The sequence below is a fragment of the Dipodomys ordii genome, unplaced genomic scaffold, assembly GCF_000151885.1.
Source record: "Dipodomys ordii isolate 6190 unplaced genomic scaffold, Dord_2.0 Scaffold231, whole genome shotgun sequence".
Taxonomy (NCBI): Eukaryota; Metazoa; Chordata; class Mammalia; order Rodentia; family Heteromyidae; genus Dipodomys; species Dipodomys ordii.
Window position 1 is genome coordinate 701648 of NW_012267447.1, and position 18999 is coordinate 720646.

Sequence of the window (18999 nt, forward strand, 5' to 3'; positions counted from 1 at the left end):
AAAGAAAAAAGCTGGAAGTGGCGCTGTGGCTCAAGTGGTAGAGCGCTAGCCTTGAGCTGAAGAGCTGAAGGACAGAGCCCAGACCCAGACTTCAGGCCCCACGACGGGACCTAAAAAAAAAAAAAGAAGACTTGGTTTCATGGGCTAGGAAGGTGGCTCAGTGGTAGAGCACTTGACTTGCATGCCTGAGGCCCTGGGTTCGATTTCCCAGCACCACATAAGCAACAAGAAAAAAGCCGGAAGTGGTGCTATGGCTCAAGTGGTAGAGCGCTATCTTTGAGCTGAAGAGCTGAGGGACAGCGCCCAGGCCCAGTGTTCAGGCCCCACGACCGGACCAAAAAAAAAAAAAGAAAAAAAATAGATATCTTGAAGCATTATAATAGGATCCTATGAGACACCACACAATTCTACTAGGAAAGCTCCAAAAAGGTAATGATTGTGATATTTACCTGTGAATCTTGGGGAAAGTGATTGTGATATTTACCTGTGAATCTTGGGGAAACTGAAGAGAACAGACACAGAGGGCTAAGAGACTATTTCCCAAAAGAAAGGGTTTGGTTGTACCACACTGGGTGATGGACAGACAAAAATGGCTGGTACTTGAATCTGTATTTGAATCCTCTTGTCCTGCAGCCAGCGGTACTGTGTCTGTAACCCAGCCCTTGTGCGCCAGTTCCGGAACCCAGACACAATCTTCATCCTGGCTTTTGCCATCATTCTCCTCAACACTGACATGTACAGTCCCAGCGTGAAGGCTGAACGCAAGATGAAACTGGATGACTTCATCAAAAACTTAAGAGGTGACTAGAATTTCCCATTGGCTTATCTGCCCATCACCTTGTGGTGGGTGGAGTGGAAGTGAGGGGAGGATGAAGGAGATCCCAGCTCTTCTTGAAAATTAACCTAGGGTGCTATGGCTTCCTTCCAAAGCTGGATATCCCCAAGATATTCATTTATAAATTCACTTAAATAGTTATTTGTGGGACTGGGGGTGTCCCTCACAGGCAGAGTACTGGCCTAGCACATGCAAGGCCCTGGGTTTAGTCACCATCACTGAAAAAAATAAAGGCATTTGCTCATCCATACACTGAATATTTACCAAATGTCTAACATGTATCAGTCATCTAGGTCCTTCATGGAACCTTCATGGAACATTTATTAAGTACTAGGTGCCCAGCTTGGCATCTTACATGATTTTTTTCACTAAGTACTCAAAAATACTTATAAGATAAGTACTTCTATTATTCCCACTTAGTTCCCAATTATGGCAACAAACTTGATATATAACAGTCCTGGTTCTCTTATATCTCTTTCCTAAGTCATGCCCTCAACCATTCCACACCCCTTCTTTCCTTCTCTTTCTTATTTATGTCCATAAGGATTCATTGAATCATTTCATTCATGTATTCATTTATTTGCTAAGCCAACCAACCACCCAGCCCATGGACACTTTATTGGGTACTTAATATATGCCAGCTCCTATGATAGGTGCCATGGACAATGGAGAGGATTCTACCATAGTCCCTTCTCTGAGAGAGCTCCCAGCTTGTGGGAGAGTCTGACTTGTAGTGTCAGAATAGCCAGAATGTCAGAGGGGTGTAAGTACACTCAAACCTCTGAAGAGGAAGAACCCATCTCCCCCCTGGATTCCTGGAGGAATTTTATTTTTGTGGTGAGCCCTGGGGGCAGGGGTAAGCTGACTAGAGAAGGTTTTCCTAGCTGGAATAATAGCAACAAAAGCCCAGAGGGAAGGTAACGTGAAGTTGTTTAGAGAACGATTGGGCTGGGGTTAGAAGATCAGTTGGGAAGGTCAAATGGAAACACTCGCTGAAGGCCTCAATGCCAGATAAAAAGTGTCACTTTGATTTTTTTTTCTCTTAGTTTATTGTATTGATGTCAAGCTCTGCCTCTCACCAAAGAGAACCCTACTAAAAATGGCACAGAAGATTATTTCAAAATAAATGAAAGAGAGAAAAAGAATTGAGAGGAAAGAAAAAAAAGACAAAATTGCTGACCATCAGGATTTACAGTTGGAGGCTTTAAGCTCTCTGGTGGCTAAGATGAAAAGGGCATTGTGGGGAAAATGTTCCTTTAGCACCTGTCTAAAGAGGAGGTGGGTGAGGTATTTCTAAAGGAGAAATCATTTTCTTTAGCAGAAGGTCTAGAGAGAAGAGTGAGTGGGTTTCACTCAGCAGACAGGCAGGAGTGGAGGATGATAGACTTGGGAGGAGGGAGTTAGATCAGTGTCCCATCTGGAGCTGTCTCTAAAATCTTGCCGTTATTCATTCATTTCATTTCCCCTTCCCTGCTGTAAATTTATTTGTGTGTATGTGTATTTGCAATTAGCCCTCCAAGTATGTGGAATCTTTTCAACCCAGGCAGATAGATAGATAGATAGATAGATAGGTAGATAGATGGATAGATAGATAGATAATTTGAACAAGCCAGGTGCCAGTGGCTTATATATCTGTAACCCTAGCAACTCAAGAAGCTGAAATCTAAGGATTGCAGTTCAAAGTCAACCTGGGCAGGAAAGTCCATGAGACTCTTCTCTCCCATTAATCACCAAAAAAAGAACCAGAAGCAAAGCTATGGCTCAAGTGATAGAGCTACTATAATCTCAAGCTAGTGCTTGAGGACAGTGCCCAGGCCCTGAGGTCAAACCTAGGACTGGCAAAAAAATATATATTAAAAAAAGTCTGTCTGTACAATGTGTACAATATGTACAAATTTTCTTATTATTCCCTAAATAATAGCATAACAATGATTTAAATAGCACTAATATAGTAGATGTGATTTAAAGTGTACAGAAGGATACCTGTAGATTATATGCCAGTGCTACTTCATTTTATGTAAGGGTTTGAGGATCCTCAGATTTTGGTATTAATAGGAGATTCATCAATCTCCCATGGAATCAGAAGGATAATTGTGTGTGTGTGTGTGAGAGAGAGAGAGAGAGAAAGGGAGACAGAGACAGAGACAGAGAGTTGTATATCTTTCTCCCCTCTAGTTACTAAATAAATTAGCAATAAATGAAAGTAATATATGCTTATTTCAGAAATTTGGGACAACAGGGATGTAACAGTATGTGTGTGAGTGTACACACATACGTGTACATACATGCCTGCTAGGCCTGGGACTTGAACACAGGGCCTAGGTGCTGAGGGCATAGCTCAAGTAATAGAGTGCTTGCCTAGCAAATGTGAGAGCCTGAGTTCAAACCCCAATGCTGCTCCCTCAAAATAATGAAATATAGAAAATTAGTAAAAACCTCCCATCTCTCCTTTCTTTTTTGCCAGTAGCAGGTTTGAACTCATAGTTTTATTCTTGCTGGGCTTGTTGGATTTGCTGATGTTCCCCTGGGGCTATACCTCCAACTCTAACTTTTTACTGGTTATTTTAGAGTTTTGGATTTTTCTACCTTTGCTGGCTTTGAACCAGGATCCTCAAGTCTCATCCTCTTTAGTAGCTAGGATTATAATCGTGAGTCATTGTTGCCTGGCAGTAAATTTCTTTTAATGACCCAAATTCTTCTCCAAGGGGCAACCATGCTTAGTATTTTGGTGTGTTCTAGTTTTTTTTTCCACGCATATACAGCTTTTCATACAATTAAGATCACACTAATACCTGTAATCTTAGCTACAAAGGAGGTTGAGATCTGAGGATCCTGGTTTGAAGCCAGACTGAGCAGACAAATCCAAGAGACTTTTTTTTTGTGGGGGGAGGGGAAGAGGGTCGGTCATGGGGCTTGAACTCTGGGCCTGGGCACTGTCCATCTTCAGCTCAAGGCTAGCGCCCTACCACTTGAGCCACAGTGCCATTTCCGGCCTTGTCTCCTTATGTGGTGCTGAGGAATTGAACCCAAGGCCTCATGCATGCAAGGCTAGTGCTCTACCACTGAGCTACCTTCCCAGCCCCCAAGAGACTCATATCTTAGATTAACTTGCAAAATGCTGGAAGTGGAGGTATGGCTTAAGTGGCAGAGAGCCAGCCTTGAGCACAAAAGTTAAGCAAGAGTATGAGGTCCTGAATTCAAAACCCACCAACAGCACAAAATTTTATTCTTGTTAATTAAGAAGGCAAAAAAAGAGTACTCAATTGTCCTAATTATAGTATGTTCTAAGTTGTTTAGATAAAATCTCCACTCTGGGAAATTGGCTATTTTATTGAAGGGCCAATCTTGACTGCCCCTTGGTCATAACTATAATCATGGTCCATGCCTGGGTGTGTGATATTGGGCAGAACCCCTCCACCCATTCTCCATATTTATATGATATATCACTGTATTATTCCCCCAACACAGGGGTTGACAATGGTGAGGATATCCCCCGGGATCTCCTGGTGGGTATCTACCAGCGCATCCAGGGGCGTGAATTGCGGACCAATGATGACCACGTGTCCCAAGTGCAGGCTGTGGAGCGCATGATTGTTGGCAAGAAACCAGTAAGTGTCATAGGAGGCAGAGGGGCCAGGGTTCTGGTCTGCCCTCCACTGCTGTGTGGTAAGTCACTGTCACTCTCTGAGCTCAGGTTCCCCATACCTGAGAAATGGAGTGGGTGATTAATGGATTCCCTATCATAGCGGTCATGGAACAGATTATGGGAGATGCTTTATGCAAATGCATCTAGCACATTGCAAGGCCTGTGCTATTATTAGCAAGCACCCTTCTCATCTCTGGTTTTGCCTGATCAACCCAGGTAAGGAAGCAAGCTGATATTAGCTGAGAAACAAAGCAAAAGTACATTTTGGTCAACAAACATTTATAGATGCCTTTCCATAGAGCCCAGAATTTTACTGGGCCCCAGAGATAAAAGATAAGATATGAATCAGACAGTCTCTGTCCTTAGAGGCACCTAAGGACAGGCAAAGACACCAATAACACTTCTTCCTGCTAATCTAGTTTAAGAGAGAGAACAGAAAGAGGGAGAGACTATTTTCAACCTTGAGAATTCAGGGAAGGCTTCTTGGAAGAGATAACTTTGGAATTTGCATTTGATGGAGGAAGGGTGCAGAGCTAGGCAGGAAAGGCATTGCAGACAGAGGGCACTAGAGGTACAGAGCGAGCAAGCAGAAAAAACTTAGGCCTTAGTTGGTTTATACTTTTTGTGTAGCCCAGTGCTGGTGGCTCACACCTATAATCCTAGCTACTCAGGAGGCTGAGATCTGAGGGTCGCGGTTCAAAGCCAGGCAGGGCAAGAAAGTCTGTGACACTCATCTCCAATTAACCACTACAAAACCAGAAGTGGTGCTGTGGCTCCAGTGGTATAGTACTAGTGTTGAGCTGAAGAGCTGAGGGACAGTGCCCAGGCCCCCAGTTCAAGACCCACCACCAATCAAAAAAAAGGGGGGGTCTTGGAAGGTGGCTCAATGGTAGAGTGCTTGCCTTGCATGCATGAGGCCCTGGGTTCGATTCCTCAGTGGCTCAAGTGGTAGAGCGCTAGCCTTGAGCTGAGGAGCTGAGGGACAGTGCCCAGGCCCAGAGATCAGGCCCCACGACCAACCAAAAACAAAAACAAAAACAAAAAAACTTTGTGTGTGAGAGTGACACGTATTTATTAGACATATATGCACTTTGCCTTGTGGTCAAATGTTAAGCTGATGGATTGGTCTTGCCAATCCCTGTTTCTCCATGCCTGTCCAGGTCCTCTCTCTTCCTCACCGACGACTGGTTTGCTGCTGCCAGCTCTATGAGGTGCCAGATCCAAACCGCCCGCAGAGGCTAGGGTTGCATCAACGGGAGGTCTTCCTCTTCAATGATCTCCTTGTGGTATGGACATTATATGGGAAAGATATAGGAGGGAGAGGAGTGAGCACAGCTGCTAGGTATGGATGTGAATTATGTTGATTGACATTTGGGTGTGGAGTATGATTTGGTGAAGAAGCTCTGCCATGCTGTCTGCCTGGTCTCCCACAAGGCATAAGCCTTCTTTGTTCCTCCTTTTCCTCACATGTCTATTTGGAGGTAGTAACAGGTATATGGGGGAGGGAAACAAGAAAAAAATATGAGGATGGGAGTGTAAACAGACTTGGAATCTGGGAAGTGATAAGTGATATAACTGTTCACCTCAGTAGCCCAAAGGGTTGGGTAGAGGTGAACGTGTGGTCCTGAGGTCGGTCTGCAATTTTTGAGTGGTCTGATAATGGAAGTCATTCTGAAAACTGAACTCAAGCTGGTCCCCAGTGGCTCACACTTGTAATCCTGGCTATTAAGGAGGCTGAGATCTGGGGATCGTGTTTTAAAGCCAGCCCAGGCAAGAAAGTCCCTTAAACTCTCCAATTGTTGGCTCAGTGGTAGAGCGCTTGCCTTGCATGCATGAAGCCCTGGGTTCGATTCCTCAGCACCACATAAGCAGAAAAAAGCTGGAAGTGACGCTATGGCTCAAGTGGTAGAGCGCTAGCCTTGAGCTGAAGAGCTGAGGGACAGCGCCCAGGCCCAGAGTTCAGCCCCCACAACCGACAAAAGAAAAAGAAAACCAGAAGTGGCGCTGTGGCTCAAGTGGTAGAGTGCTATCCTTGAGCTGAAGAGCTGAGGGACAGTGCCCAGGACCAGAGTTCAAGCCCCATGCCTGACCAAAAAAAGAAAAATAAAATCAGCTCATGCCAGCTGCTGGTGGTTCCCACCTGTTATTTTCTAGTTACTCAGGAGGCTCAGATCTGAGGATTGTGGTTTGAAGCCAATCCAGGCAGAAAATGCTATGAGAGTCTTATCCCCAGTTAAACCAGTAAAAAAGCTGGAAATGGAGGTATGGCTGAGTGGGAGAGCACTAGCCTTGAGTGAAAAAGCCAAGCAAGAGCTCAAGGCCCTGAGTTCAAGCCTCAGTATCAGTACACACACATACACCACCAAAAACAACTGAGCTCCTCACTGGTACAGAGATGTTGATCTTTTAGGAATGGAATTTCTAGGATTTTACAGATAGAAAGAGACTTTCATGATCAGCACAGCTTCCTAGATGGCTTATGTGACTAGACAGACAGAAAGCTGTCCTCCTCCATGGCAGCCAGCTTCCTTGTCAGGTAGCATGGACTGCTGCAATCTGTCTTCCCTAAGGGTTTCCTCCAATGAGCTGTACTTGACCCTTGAGAACACAAAGCAGAAGTACTCTCCTTTGGCTCCCAGACAGCTCTTTAGACTTGAGGCCAGTAATCCTGTTCGTGCTGTAGTCTTCTCTCCTTCAAGAAAGAATGTCTTAGTTTCAGCACTGTTAACATTTGGAGACAGGCGGGTGCCAGTGGCTCACACCTGTAATCCTTGCTGCTCAGGAGGCTGAGCTCTAAGATCACAGTTCAAAGCCAGCCCAGCAGGAAAGACCATGAAACTCTTTATCTCCCATAAACAACCAGAAAACCGGAAGTGGTACAATGGCTCAAGCGCTAGTGTTGAGCTAAAGAGCTGAGGGACAGGGCTCAGGCCCAGAGTTCAAGCCCCATTATGGACCAAAAAAAAAAAAAAAACATTTAGAGACAGACCATTCTCTCTTGCAGGGGCCTGTCTTAGGCATTGCAGAATGTTTAACATCATCCTTATCTCTACCTACTAGATGTTAGTAGCAGTTCTTCAACCAACAATCCGTTGAGAGAGAGGGATATAGAGAGATTTTTCAGGAAAAAATGTCTTTTCCAAACATCGCTCACTGTCTTGCAGGGGGAGGGCACAAAATGGCTTTCAGTTGAGAATCACTACTTTAGACAAAGCACTTCCAATGCATGCATTTTACACACACACACACACACACACACACACACACACACACACACACCACACCCCTCTCTCTGAGCTTTAGTTGTCTGCTCTTTGAAATGGGGCTAAGCTCAAACTCAGACCAACAAGTAGCATATGTTTTCTCCATATATGGAAGCTAGGTCTAAAATACATTGAAATATGATAAATCAGCTAGGCACCAGTAGCTCACACCTGTAATCCTAGCTACTCAGGAAGCTGAGATCTGAGGATCACGGTTCAAAGCCAACCGGGGCAGGAAAGTCTGTGAGATTCTTTCTTATCTCCAATAAACCACTCAACCAGAAGTGGTGCTGTGGCTCAAGTGGTAGAGCGCTAGCCTTAAGCTAAAGAGCTGAGGGACAGTGCCCAGGCCCAGAGTTCAAGCCCTACAACCACCACCAACAACAACAAAAGAAATATGATAAATCATACAGGACAATAGGCATTCACACACAGTGAGACCAAAGGAGGAAACTTAGTGGAGGAACACAAGGCAGAATGCTTATGTGCCTCTGATCATAAAAAATAATATATTGAGGGCTGGGAAGGTGGCTCAGTGGTAGAGTGCTTGCCTTGCATGCATGAGGCCCTGGGTTTGATTCCTCAGCACCATATAAGCAGAAAAAGCTGGAAGTGGTGCTGTGGCTCAAGTGGTAGAGCTGAGGGACAGAGCCCAGGCCCAGAGTTCAGGCCCCACTACCGGCAAAAAAATAAATAAATAATAATAATATATTGAGAGCTGGGTGCTGGTGGCTCACGCCTATATTCCTAGCTACTCAGGAGGCTGAGATATGAGGATCGCAGTTCAAAGCCAGGCTGTGCAGGAAAGTCTGTGAGACTCTTATCTCCAATAAACCACTAGAAAACCAGAAGTGGCACTGTGGCTCAAGCGGTAGAATGCTCACCTTGAGCTGAAGAGCACAGGGACAGCGCCCAGGCCCAGAGTGCAAGCCCTGCCACAGACCAAAAAATAAAATAAAATAAAAAAATATATATATATTAAAATGAATCCCAGGAAATGGAAACAAGTAGTTTGGGGGGGTTGTTTTCTTTCTTTCTTTCTTTCTTCCTTCCTTCCTTCCTTCCTTTTTTTCTTTCTTTCTTTCTTTCCTTCTTTCTTTCTGTTTTTGCCCTGTTTTGTTCATTTATCTGTCTTTGGGAGGGTAAGGGTTGGGGCACAGAAATGGAGGAAGAAAGAATGTAGAAATACACATTGGTACTCAGTAGGCATTATGTTGAAAATGAACTATACAACTTGTGGGTGGGGACAGGAGGGCAAAACTGGGAGAGAGTGAAGAAAAAAACCGGAAGTGGCACTGTGGCTCAAGTGATAGAGCGTTGGCCTTGAGCTGAAGAGCTGAGGGACAGCACCCAGGCCGAGTTCAAGCCCCACAACCAACAAAAAAGAGTCACTTACAGATTGTCCGCACCTATCTTAATGAGAGTCTAGAGTGCCTAAGTACTTTGTAGAGACTTGGGTTGTTGACAGAAAGACTTGTTCATCTTATACATAGGCTAGGCAATGGTTGCTGTTCTTTTTTCTCGCTGGATGAGCAAGAGAACCTGAAAATCAAAGGCCTGCCCTTGAGGCTAGCAGGAGGCAATCGTATACTCAGACTACCATGGAGTCAAGCAAAGGAGGAAGGTATCGGCACTCTGGAAACTTAGAAAGAGGAAACAAAACTGTGTGTGAGGTGGTAGAGGAGCAGTGTTCAGGTTGTGGAGGGAGCAGTATTCAGTTAATTCCTGTGAAAATTACAAAGGCTTGTGTATCATTGTGACATCAGGCATCATGACATCAGGAATTTGCATCTTCTTCTGTTTCTCCTGTTCTGTTCCTCAAGCTTCAGTTCTCCCCAATGTACGTGTGTGTGTGTGTGTGTGTGTGTGTGTGTGTGTGTGTGTGTGTGTGTGTGTGTGTGTCTGATTTGGGCATAGGAGGGAGAGTGGTTAGGAGAAATTGTACCACATGGAAATTCCCTTCCCCAAACCCTGCTTCTTGGTTTTTTTTCCCCCCACCCTTGCCAAAGGTCACCAAAATTTTCCAGAAGAAGAAGATCTTGGTGACGTACAGCTTCCGTCAGTCCTTTCCCCTGGTGGAAATGCACATGCAGCTCTTCCAGAATTCATGTGAGTCCTTTCCTAGCATCCCAGGATCGGCCCTGGGATGGGGCCCTAAGGACTGGGCACCAAGTCTACTTGGTCTCAGGATGAAGATCAGACTAAGATGGACTGAGACTGGGCTCTGGCCCTGGGGAAGAGGAAGGAACCACTGTGTTTGTGTGTTCCCTGGTGGGCCAAAGAGATGGTTATCACATTATGTTCTGAAGTATGGAACCCAGAGGAATATGAATGGGTGACATTCGGGACAAAAAAACATTATGAGCATAGGCGGGGGACAAAGGAAAGTTTCTAAAAAGCAGTGCAGAATTGGGTTTGCTTTTACATCCTAGAGTATAAAGAGTAAGACGGTCATGACTGCTAGGATTTGAGGACCAAAGGGAAACCACTGAAGATGCATGAGTTGAAAAAAGGCAGATCAAGCTGGGAGCCAATGGCTCATGCCTATCACCCTGGTTACTCAAGAGGCTGAGATCTGAGAATCACTGTTCTAAGCCAACCTGGGCAGCAAAGTCCATGAGACTCTTAATCTCCATTTAATGAGCAAAATCCAGAAGTGGAGCTGTGGCTTAGGTGGTAGAATACCATCCTTGAGTGAAAAAGCTAAGGGATAGTACCTAGGCCTGAGTTCAAGCCCCAGTATTGGCATGTGCGCCTGCGTGTGCGCATGCACACACACACACACACACACACACACACACACACACACACACACACACACACACACACACGGCAGAGCAAAATTGGATACTTGAAAGACTATTTCCAAGTCTGGTATAGTAGTACTCACCCACAGTCCCAGCTCTTGGGAAACTGAGGTTCAAGAAACTGGGGTTCAAGACCTGCCTAGGCAACATGGTAAGTCTCTGGAGAGAGAGGGGAGGGAGGGAGGAGGAGATAAAGAGGGAAGGAGGGGAGAGAGAGAGAGTGTTTATGGCTCATGCCCATAATCCCAGCTGCTTAGGGGGCTGAAATCTGAGGATTGAGATTTGAAGCTAAACTGAGGAGCAAAATCCGTGAGACTTTTATCTCCAGTTAGCCACTAGAAAGCCAGAAGTGGAGCTGTGTGGCTCAAGTGATAGAGTGTCAGCCTTGAGCAAAAACATTAATTGACAGTGCCCAGGTCCTGAGATCAAACCCCTGTACTAGCAGAGGGAGACAGAGACAGAGAGACAGAGGGGGGGAGGGAGGGAGAGAGAGAGAGAAAGAGGGAGGAGAGATATTGAAAGACAGACACACACACACACACACATATACGTAATTTCTCATCTAAGCCACCTTGCTTCAGTCCTGACAGAGGCCCCCCAACATGACCTTTCCCTTCCCTTTGTCCACAGATTACCAGTTTGGAATAAAGTTACTATCTGCAGTACCTGGTGGGGAACGCAAAGTCCTCATCATTTTCAATGCCCCCAGCCTCCAGGACCGGCTACGCTTCACTTCTGACTTGCGCGAGTCCATTGCCGAGGTGCAAGAGATGGAGAAATATCGTGTGGAGTGTGAGTAGCCCAGCCACATCTTCCTCCTGTCACGATACAGTGCCCAGCAGACACAAAGAATTCTATCTTCTGAGCATCTCAAGAGTTGAGGCTTAACTTGTCCGACCATCTTACCCTCTTTCCAGAAACCCTTCTGCTTCAATACCTTCAATGATAACATTACTTTTCCACCTCAGATTATTATTCCAAGCATTAAGAGTCTGTGCTGTGGCCTCTATACCCAGCCTTCAATCGTGAGCCAACTCGTCCTTCTATTGAAAGGCATCAATAAGGGAGAAGAATCAGGGTGTAGGAGGTAGGACTGTAGTTTCAGACCTCAGGTATGGTCCTTATTGTCTGGGTAAACTGGGGTGAGTTGCCTAGCCCTCCAAACCCCAGTTTCTTCCAACATGAAATTGGAGTTATAAAGATGAAATGAGACCAAGGTAGCCAAGATGTCCTACTATCTCCTTCATGTTCAAGAAATACCATTCTTTGTCTTGCCCTCTCCTCTTCACTCCTCACATATCCGTTCCTTAAGGCATTCCCATTAACACATCCTCTCAGCCCCTCAGAGACTACACAAAGTCATATTGATCATATACATTAGAAAATAGTGATTACATTTCATTTCCAGGCTAAGCAATCTCAGTTAAGTAAGTTGACATTAAGGAGAAAAAGACAGGGCAGAGGCAGCGGGACAGGATCTTTAGTACTTTTCAATTACACAGGATCAGGAGTTTCTGTTGAGCAGACCCTCAGAGACCCTGGAGAAATGTTGAGTGAGGGATTATCATGTCAAGAGGAGGGGAAGGCAATAGAAAGTTTTCAGGATCTCTGTGGGTAAAAAGGAGGCTGGAAGAGCCCAGGCTTGAAGATGAGGCCAACTTGCTTCCACAATATCAGCTTCAACATTCCCAACTCTATGACTCTGGGAAAGCTCTTTGACTTTTCAGATTCTCAGTGTCTTCCTGTACACAATGTGAATATTGTGGACTTGAGAGGGTTCAAGTATGTGTAGTATCCAGGACATTGCCTGGTGACATAATAAGAGGCTTTGATTTCTGTCGGTTGTATGCTCTTGCCCTTCTGGGAGTCCTCTACTCGACAGCAAAGTATCTGAGAACTCAGTGAACTCTGCAAAAATCTTGCCCTTCACCTTAGGGTTGATGGGCCTTCCTGTCTTTCCTGAGAAGCATCTGCTGGAAAACTCTTGTTGGAAGAACAGCAGTGTTTGGTGGATGGGGTGGGGAACACTTGGTTACAGTAGGACAAAAGAGGGGAGGAATGTGAGGGTAGAAAGGAGAGGAAAAAGGAAGAAGGAAAGACCAAATAGGAGGGGGGATGCAGGGTGCAGGACACTGGGGTAGAGGCAGTTTGAAGGAAAACAAGTGCTGGTAGTCTAGGAGCAGAATGGGAGGCCTGAAGAAGGAAAGAAGACCTATGGAGGGCTATGATCAGTCAGGTGAGCTCTCACTCCTGTTCCTGACCTGTGTTCCCTATCTTCCCCACTGCTATCCAGCGGAGTTGGAGAAGCAGAAAGGTATGATAAGGCCTAACGCCTCACAGCCGGGAGGAGCCAAGGACTCAGTGAATGGGACACTGGCCCGCAGTAGCCTGGAGGACACTTACGGGGCAGGCGACGGGCTCAAACGGGGAGCACTCAGCAGTTCCCTGCGAGATCTGTCTGATGCAGGTAGGTCTCCTGGGCCCCTACCCTAGCTGGGGAGACGTGGGACCAGGTGTCCTCTCTGCCTCCTATCACTGGCTGCCAGCCTTCCCTGCCACACATGCACGCACCCTGCCTTCACCAGGAGCCCTGGGCACTATGCCACAGGGGGGCCTGGTAACCAGGTCAGAACAGGTGGAGCCCAGGGTTTGGGCCAGGGAATGTGAAGTGGGGCCATAATCTCAGCCCCTCTTTTCCCTCTTCTGTCTCTCCTTTACCACCTCTCCTCCTGCTCCATCTTTTTCCTCCTCTCTCTCCTCCTTCTCCACCTCTCCTCCCCACCTCCCCCTCTTCAACGGGGGAAAGGGATAAATGGGGTGTCTTTCCCCGGGAGGGGCCCAGGCCTGGTGCCCAGATCTGGAGCCCAGCAGGGTGGGGAGGGGGGGTTGCTGCTCTGACGCTGGGCTCCTTGCTTGTGGGTGCAGGGAAGCGGGGGCGGCGTAACAGCGTGGGATCGCTGGACAGCACCATCGAAGTAAGTGCCAGCTCCTGCCCCACTCATCCTCTGCATGAGCCCTGCCCCGGCCATGGAGCCCCAGAGGAGGAGGGCGCCTGTTGCTTCCCCCTTCTTCCCTACTGGGAACTGTGCAGCTGCCTCTCCCAGCCAACCACTCTCTCCATCTGTCCTCAACTCTTGTCTGTCCTCACTCTGCCTGTCTTTCTGTCTGTCTTCCACTCTCCCATGCCCCTTCTCAGCCCGAAGTAGGGATGCCTTTGGACTTTGGGGTGTGAGAAGCTTTTGTCTCTAAGTCCTGATCTTTTGACCCTAAGCAAGGTCACTCTGCCTCCGTGGGCCCAATGTGTTCCTAGGCTGCAAAACGGGCATGAGGAGGAGCTCCTACTCAGTGTTCCTCTGCCTGCTGAGGCTCTCAGCTGAGGTAGTGGATGTGGCAGCAGAGTTGTCCAGCCTGGGGAGCTCCATGTACCAAGGACAGGACTGCTATTTGCTTTCCATTCTCACCTGGGGATCCCTGTCTCCCCAGCTCCAGCCCTCAGGAACAGGGGTGGAGCTTAGGGTTGGGGGTTTAGGATGTCTAGACTGGCCTGACTTCCACCCTCCCCCTTTCCAGGGGTCTGTTATTAGCAGTCCACGCCCTCACCAGAGGATGCCACCTCCGCCCCCACCCCCGCCGCCAGAGGAGTACAAGAGCCAGAGGCCGGTCTCCAACTCCTCATCTTTCCTGGGCTCCCTATTTGGAAGCAAGCGGGGCAAGGGGCCCTTCCAGATGCCACCACCGCCAACAGGCCAGGCCTCTGCCTCTTCTTCATCTGCTTCCTCTACCCACCACCATCACCACCACCATCACCATGGTCACAGCCACGGTGGTCTGGGGGTGCTACCTGATGGGCAATCCAAACTCCAGGCCCTGCATGCCCAGTATTGCCAAGGACCCGGGCCTGCCCCACCACCCTACCTCCCACCCCAGCAACCCCCTCTCCCCCCTCCTCCTCAGCAGCCTCCACCCCTGCCCCAGCTGAGCTCCATTCCACCACCACCAGCCTCTGCCCCTCCTGTGGGACCACATCGCCACTTCCATGCCCATGGCCCTGTTCCAGGTCCTCAGCACTACACCTTAGGCCGGCCAGGCAGGGCCCCAAGGCGAGGGGCTGGAGGCCACCCTCAGTTTGCTCCACATGGCCGCCATCCTTTGCACCAGCCCACATCCCCATTGCCCCTATACAGTCCTGCCCCCCAACATCCTCCTGCTCACAAACAAGGCCCCAAGCATTTCATCTTCAGTCACCACCCACAGATGATGCCAGCAGCAGGTGCAGCTGGAGGCCCGGGATCCCGGCCACCAGGAGGCTCCTATTCCCATCCCCACCACCCCCAGTCACCACTGTCGCCACACTCACCCATTCCACCCCACCCCTCCTACCCACCCCTACCCCCACCGTCACCTCACACCCCTCACTCACCCCTGCCTCCCACTTCCCCCCATGGCCCACTGCACGCCTCTGGGCCCTCTGGCACGGCCAACCCACCCAATGCAAACCCCAAGTCCAAACCAAGCCGGATTAGTACCGTGGTGTGATAAATGGAGCGAGCGAGCTGGAAATCAGAAAGGTCTGAGGAATCCACGGGAGAGAGATCTTACCCCTCTTCTTCCTACTGTTTTTCTCAAAATATATATACACATAGCAGTGTCCTCCTCTCCACTTTCTCTCTGCCTTGGGACCCCTCCTCCAGCCCTTAGCAGTGCCACGGGGTTTCCTTTCAGATTTGAGGGCCCTTGCCATTTACAGCCTGGACTTAGGGCACTCTTTGATGCTGGGCAGTGGTGGGGGTCTTTTAAAGATCCTCAACCTCTTTTTCCTGTCTTCCTCCCCCGCCCCCGCCACTTGTCCTGGTGGTCTAGCTCCGTGGCCTCAGACCTCCAGGCCAGTGTGAGCTCCCTTGCAGCTCTGACTGGTGGTGATGGGCAGATGACCAGAGCTGTAAAGGTGAAAGCTTCCCCCAGAGCTCCTCTGGCTGCATGAGCCTAGGAGAAGAGAGCTCTGTAGAGCTGTGGCCAAGCCTCAGCTGGCTCAGCCCTCTCTCTGACCTCAGGGCCTGGCCACACACCTCCATGTGTCTTTCTGCCTGTTCGAGGACACAGACTGTCAATGCACTCCGTGGGTGGGACCCCCGCTTGGGCTGGCCCCTACACAGGGCAGTGCTTCCTCTCTCTCGAGCCAGTCAATGCCCTCTCTCCAGTAGGCCCTAGCCCAGACCTCTTCGGCTTCAGGAACTTGGCCTTACCCTGCAAATGGTCTTATCCTGATCAAAGTCAAGACAGGTTTTCTTTGAGTGTGGGGGGGGCTCAGGTCTTGGATGAGAAGGGCACTGCCCTCCCTCACCCATATTGCATGCCCCCCCATTCCCTTTTGCCTCTCCCATCTACAACTGAAGACAATGCACTTTACAGATGATTGCCCACACACACAACTCTCTGGGGCAAGGTACCTAACATCAGCCTTGGGGAGGCGCTCCCAGAGGGCTACCCTGAGCCCAAGATGTCCTTCCTGAGGCAGAGATAGAAGCCATCAGAGCTGGGGCTGGGAGCCAGAATGCCTGAGTCCTTTCTGTCCGTCAAAATTTCCACTGCCTCTCCAGCCCTTTTGCAGCCCTGTTTATTTATTATAAATATATTTTTTACAAGTCCCAGCTCCTCTTCTTGCCCCGCAATCCAGCTCCTACATTCCTCTCCCCCTCTCCACTGTGGGCTGCAGTACAGATAGATAGATAGACCCTGGCTGTTGAAGAGCCAGGGACCCTGGGCTCAGGGGGTATGTGGTGGTGGGAGGGGCTGTATGGAGAGGAGCTGGCGTTCAGGCATTGTCTTTTTTCCTCCTTGTATATAAGAATGTATATTTGATGCCTCATAAAAGACCTCGTGCTCACCTCCTGCCTCTGCCTCCTGCTTGTCTTCCCCACCCCCAGCCACATTCCCCACTGTGGAGACCCTGGAGAAAGAGAGGCCTTAGCCCTGGGGAGATGATACACTCATGGTAGTTTGGGCAACTAGGTGGGGCTAGATGCCTTGGTTGGGTGGGAAGAGTGGTAAAGGTCTTCCTATCTCATTTCAAACATAGTCTGAATGACAAAATGGCAAGAATGTGGCCTTTGGTAGGGATGTAAACTTTGGGGATTTACCTGCCTCTACCTCCCAAGTAGGTAGGATTACAGATCTGGGCCATCATGCCTGATCCTCATCTCCAGCAGCTGGAGCCCTTTTAACATTTGATACCTTCTCACAGACAAGACCTAAGTGTTTGAAGAGCTAAGTGTTTGGTCCTGAATCAAATCCAATCAGCAGTATTGATTTGTCCTTTAGTGGAACAAGCTGGACTACCTTTGGTCACTACCATTCTCCCACCTTCAGCTTGAGGCTGCTTGAATTTTCCCCCAAATTCAGCTTTTACAGTTCTCAGATTGTGGCCCAGTGACTTGACAAGTCAAGTCACCCAGCCCCTCAGAGCATATTAGTTTTTTGTTTTGTTTTACTTAAAGGCTGGGGATAACAATATTGCAAGGCAATTGTTACCAGATGCACATGAAGAGCCTACCTCCTGCCAGACACATAGTCAACTGTTCTTGGCCACCTGTGGAAACAAGTGCAAGCTGCTTGCCTTCATGGGGTGACTCAACACCTTTGCAGTCCCTTCATTCCTCACTCAAGCTTGCACCATCTGCTCGCTGTTCTCTCAGAGTGCCTATGTACTTTCCCACCTGTTATTTTACTTGTGCCTTTCCCCTCCGGCCAGGCATGTTCCCTCCTGACATCACAGAGGCTTTCCTGCTTTTGCAAGATGAGCTTAAAGGACCTACCCTTGGCAATCTCTGCTCTTTTCCTCTGTGTCTGTGTCTGTGTCTGTGTGTGTGCGCGTGCGCATGCGCATACGCACGCGCGCGCGCGCACACACACGCATGCAGTACACATGCCAGAATTGGGACTTCAACTCAGGGCTTGGGTACTGTCATAGCTTTTTTGCTCAAGGCTGGCACTCTACCACTTGAGCCACAGATCTGTTTCTAGCCTTTTGGTGATTCACTGGAGATAGGAGTCTTAAACTGACTTGGAACAGTGATTCTCAGATCTCAGCCTCCCAAGTAACTGGGATTATAGATGTGAGCCATTGGCACTGGCACAATTTGTACTCTTATTTACGTTCTCAGAGATCCCTCAACCCATAATATTTCCTATCAGGCCACAGGTGGCTTGAGAGTAACTCTAGTGTGTGTCATTTTCTTAACATTGTCTAGGACAGTACACATATGTGTCTTACGTTTCCCCCATCTCCTTACAGTTTGCCTCTGTCTTCATACTCCATGAATAGAGCATTGCCTAGTTCTGCAAGCTGGGGCTTTTTAGTAATAGAAAAAACTTTTGGGCTGGGAAGGTGGCTCAGTGGTAGAACACTTGCCTTGCATGCATGAGGCTCTGGGTTCGATTCCTCAGCACCACATAAGCAAAAAGAAAAAAGCTGGAGGTGGCACTGTGGCTCAAGTGGTAGAGCGCTAGCCTTGAGCTGAAGAGCTGAGGGACAGTGCCCAGGCCCAGAGTTCAGGCCCCATGACCAGACCTCCCCCCCAAAAAAAAGAAAAAGAAAAAAGAAAGAACTTTCTATAAACTTCAATGTTCACTTTGGACTAAGCACTTCAGCACTTCAGACTAAGGAATTTGGAGGATTGAACTCAGGGCTTTGTACTTGTATAAGTTATGTAACTTAAGCCATCCCCCATTCCTTTCTGCCTTAGGCTATTTTTCAGGTAGGGCCTGGTTTTTTGTCCAGGGCTGGCCTCAAAATATGATCCTTCTACCTACTTTCTTGCCACCATGCCTGTGTGTGTGTGTGTGTGTGTGTGTGTGTGTGTGTGTGTGTGTGTGTTTTGTTTTTTTGGTTTTTTTTTGCCGGTTGTGAGGCCTGAACTCTGGGCCTGAGTGCCATCCCTCAGTTCTTCAGCTCAAGGCTAGTGCTGTACCACTTGAGCCACTTCTGGCTTTTTCTACTTATGTGGTGCCGAGGAATCAAACCCAGGGCATCATGCATGCAAGGCAAGCGCTCTACCACTGAGCCACCTTCCCAACCCCCTGGTTTTTGTCAGATGAGATCTAACTAACTCTTCCCCCAAGGGCTAGCTTTGAACCAGTACTCCTGACCTCTGCTTCCCTTGTAGCTGGTGTAATTACAGATGTGAGTCACCCATCTTGCCTCAAATGTCACTAAAGTACACTCTTGCTGGGCTTTTTCACTCACGGCTGCTGCTTTGCCACTTGAGTCATGTCTTCCCTTACTTTCACTTAGTCAGCTTTTTGTTAACTAAGTGGAGGTAAGTCACAGACAGTTCTCCCTGGCTGGCTCTGAACCAAAAATCTCAGATCTCAGCCTCCTGAGTAGCTAGAATTACAGGTGTGAGCCACAGGTACCAATGGTCCCTCAAGGATTTTTTTAAAAAATAATTT

General features: G+C 48.1%; 1 protein-coding gene across 3 annotated transcripts in view; it reads left to right on the forward strand.

Annotated features, from left to right (window-relative positions):
- Iqsec2 (IQ motif and Sec7 domain 2) overlaps positions 1-16436 on the forward strand; it is a 102990-nt gene extending 86554 nt beyond the window's left edge. The window contains exons 8-15 of one of the 3 annotated variants that reach the window (XM_013035917.1): positions 634-800; positions 4304-4443; positions 5642-5740; positions 9754-9853; positions 11182-11343; positions 12845-13018; positions 13477-13526; positions 14122-16436. In XM_013035917.1, the coding sequence (XP_012891371.1) occupies positions 634-800; positions 4304-4443; positions 5642-5740; positions 9754-9853; positions 11182-11343; positions 12845-13018; positions 13477-13526; positions 14122-15087 (1858 nt within the window). In that variant the 3' untranslated portion in view covers positions 15088-16436. Of the gene's footprint in view, positions 1-633; positions 801-4303; positions 4444-5641; positions 5768-9753; positions 9854-11181; positions 11344-12844; positions 13019-13476; positions 13527-14121 lie in introns of all 3 variants that reach the window. The other 2 variants (XM_013035915.1, XM_013035918.1) reach the window with 2 other exon arrangements.
- Positions 16437-18999: the final 2563 nt, after the last annotated feature.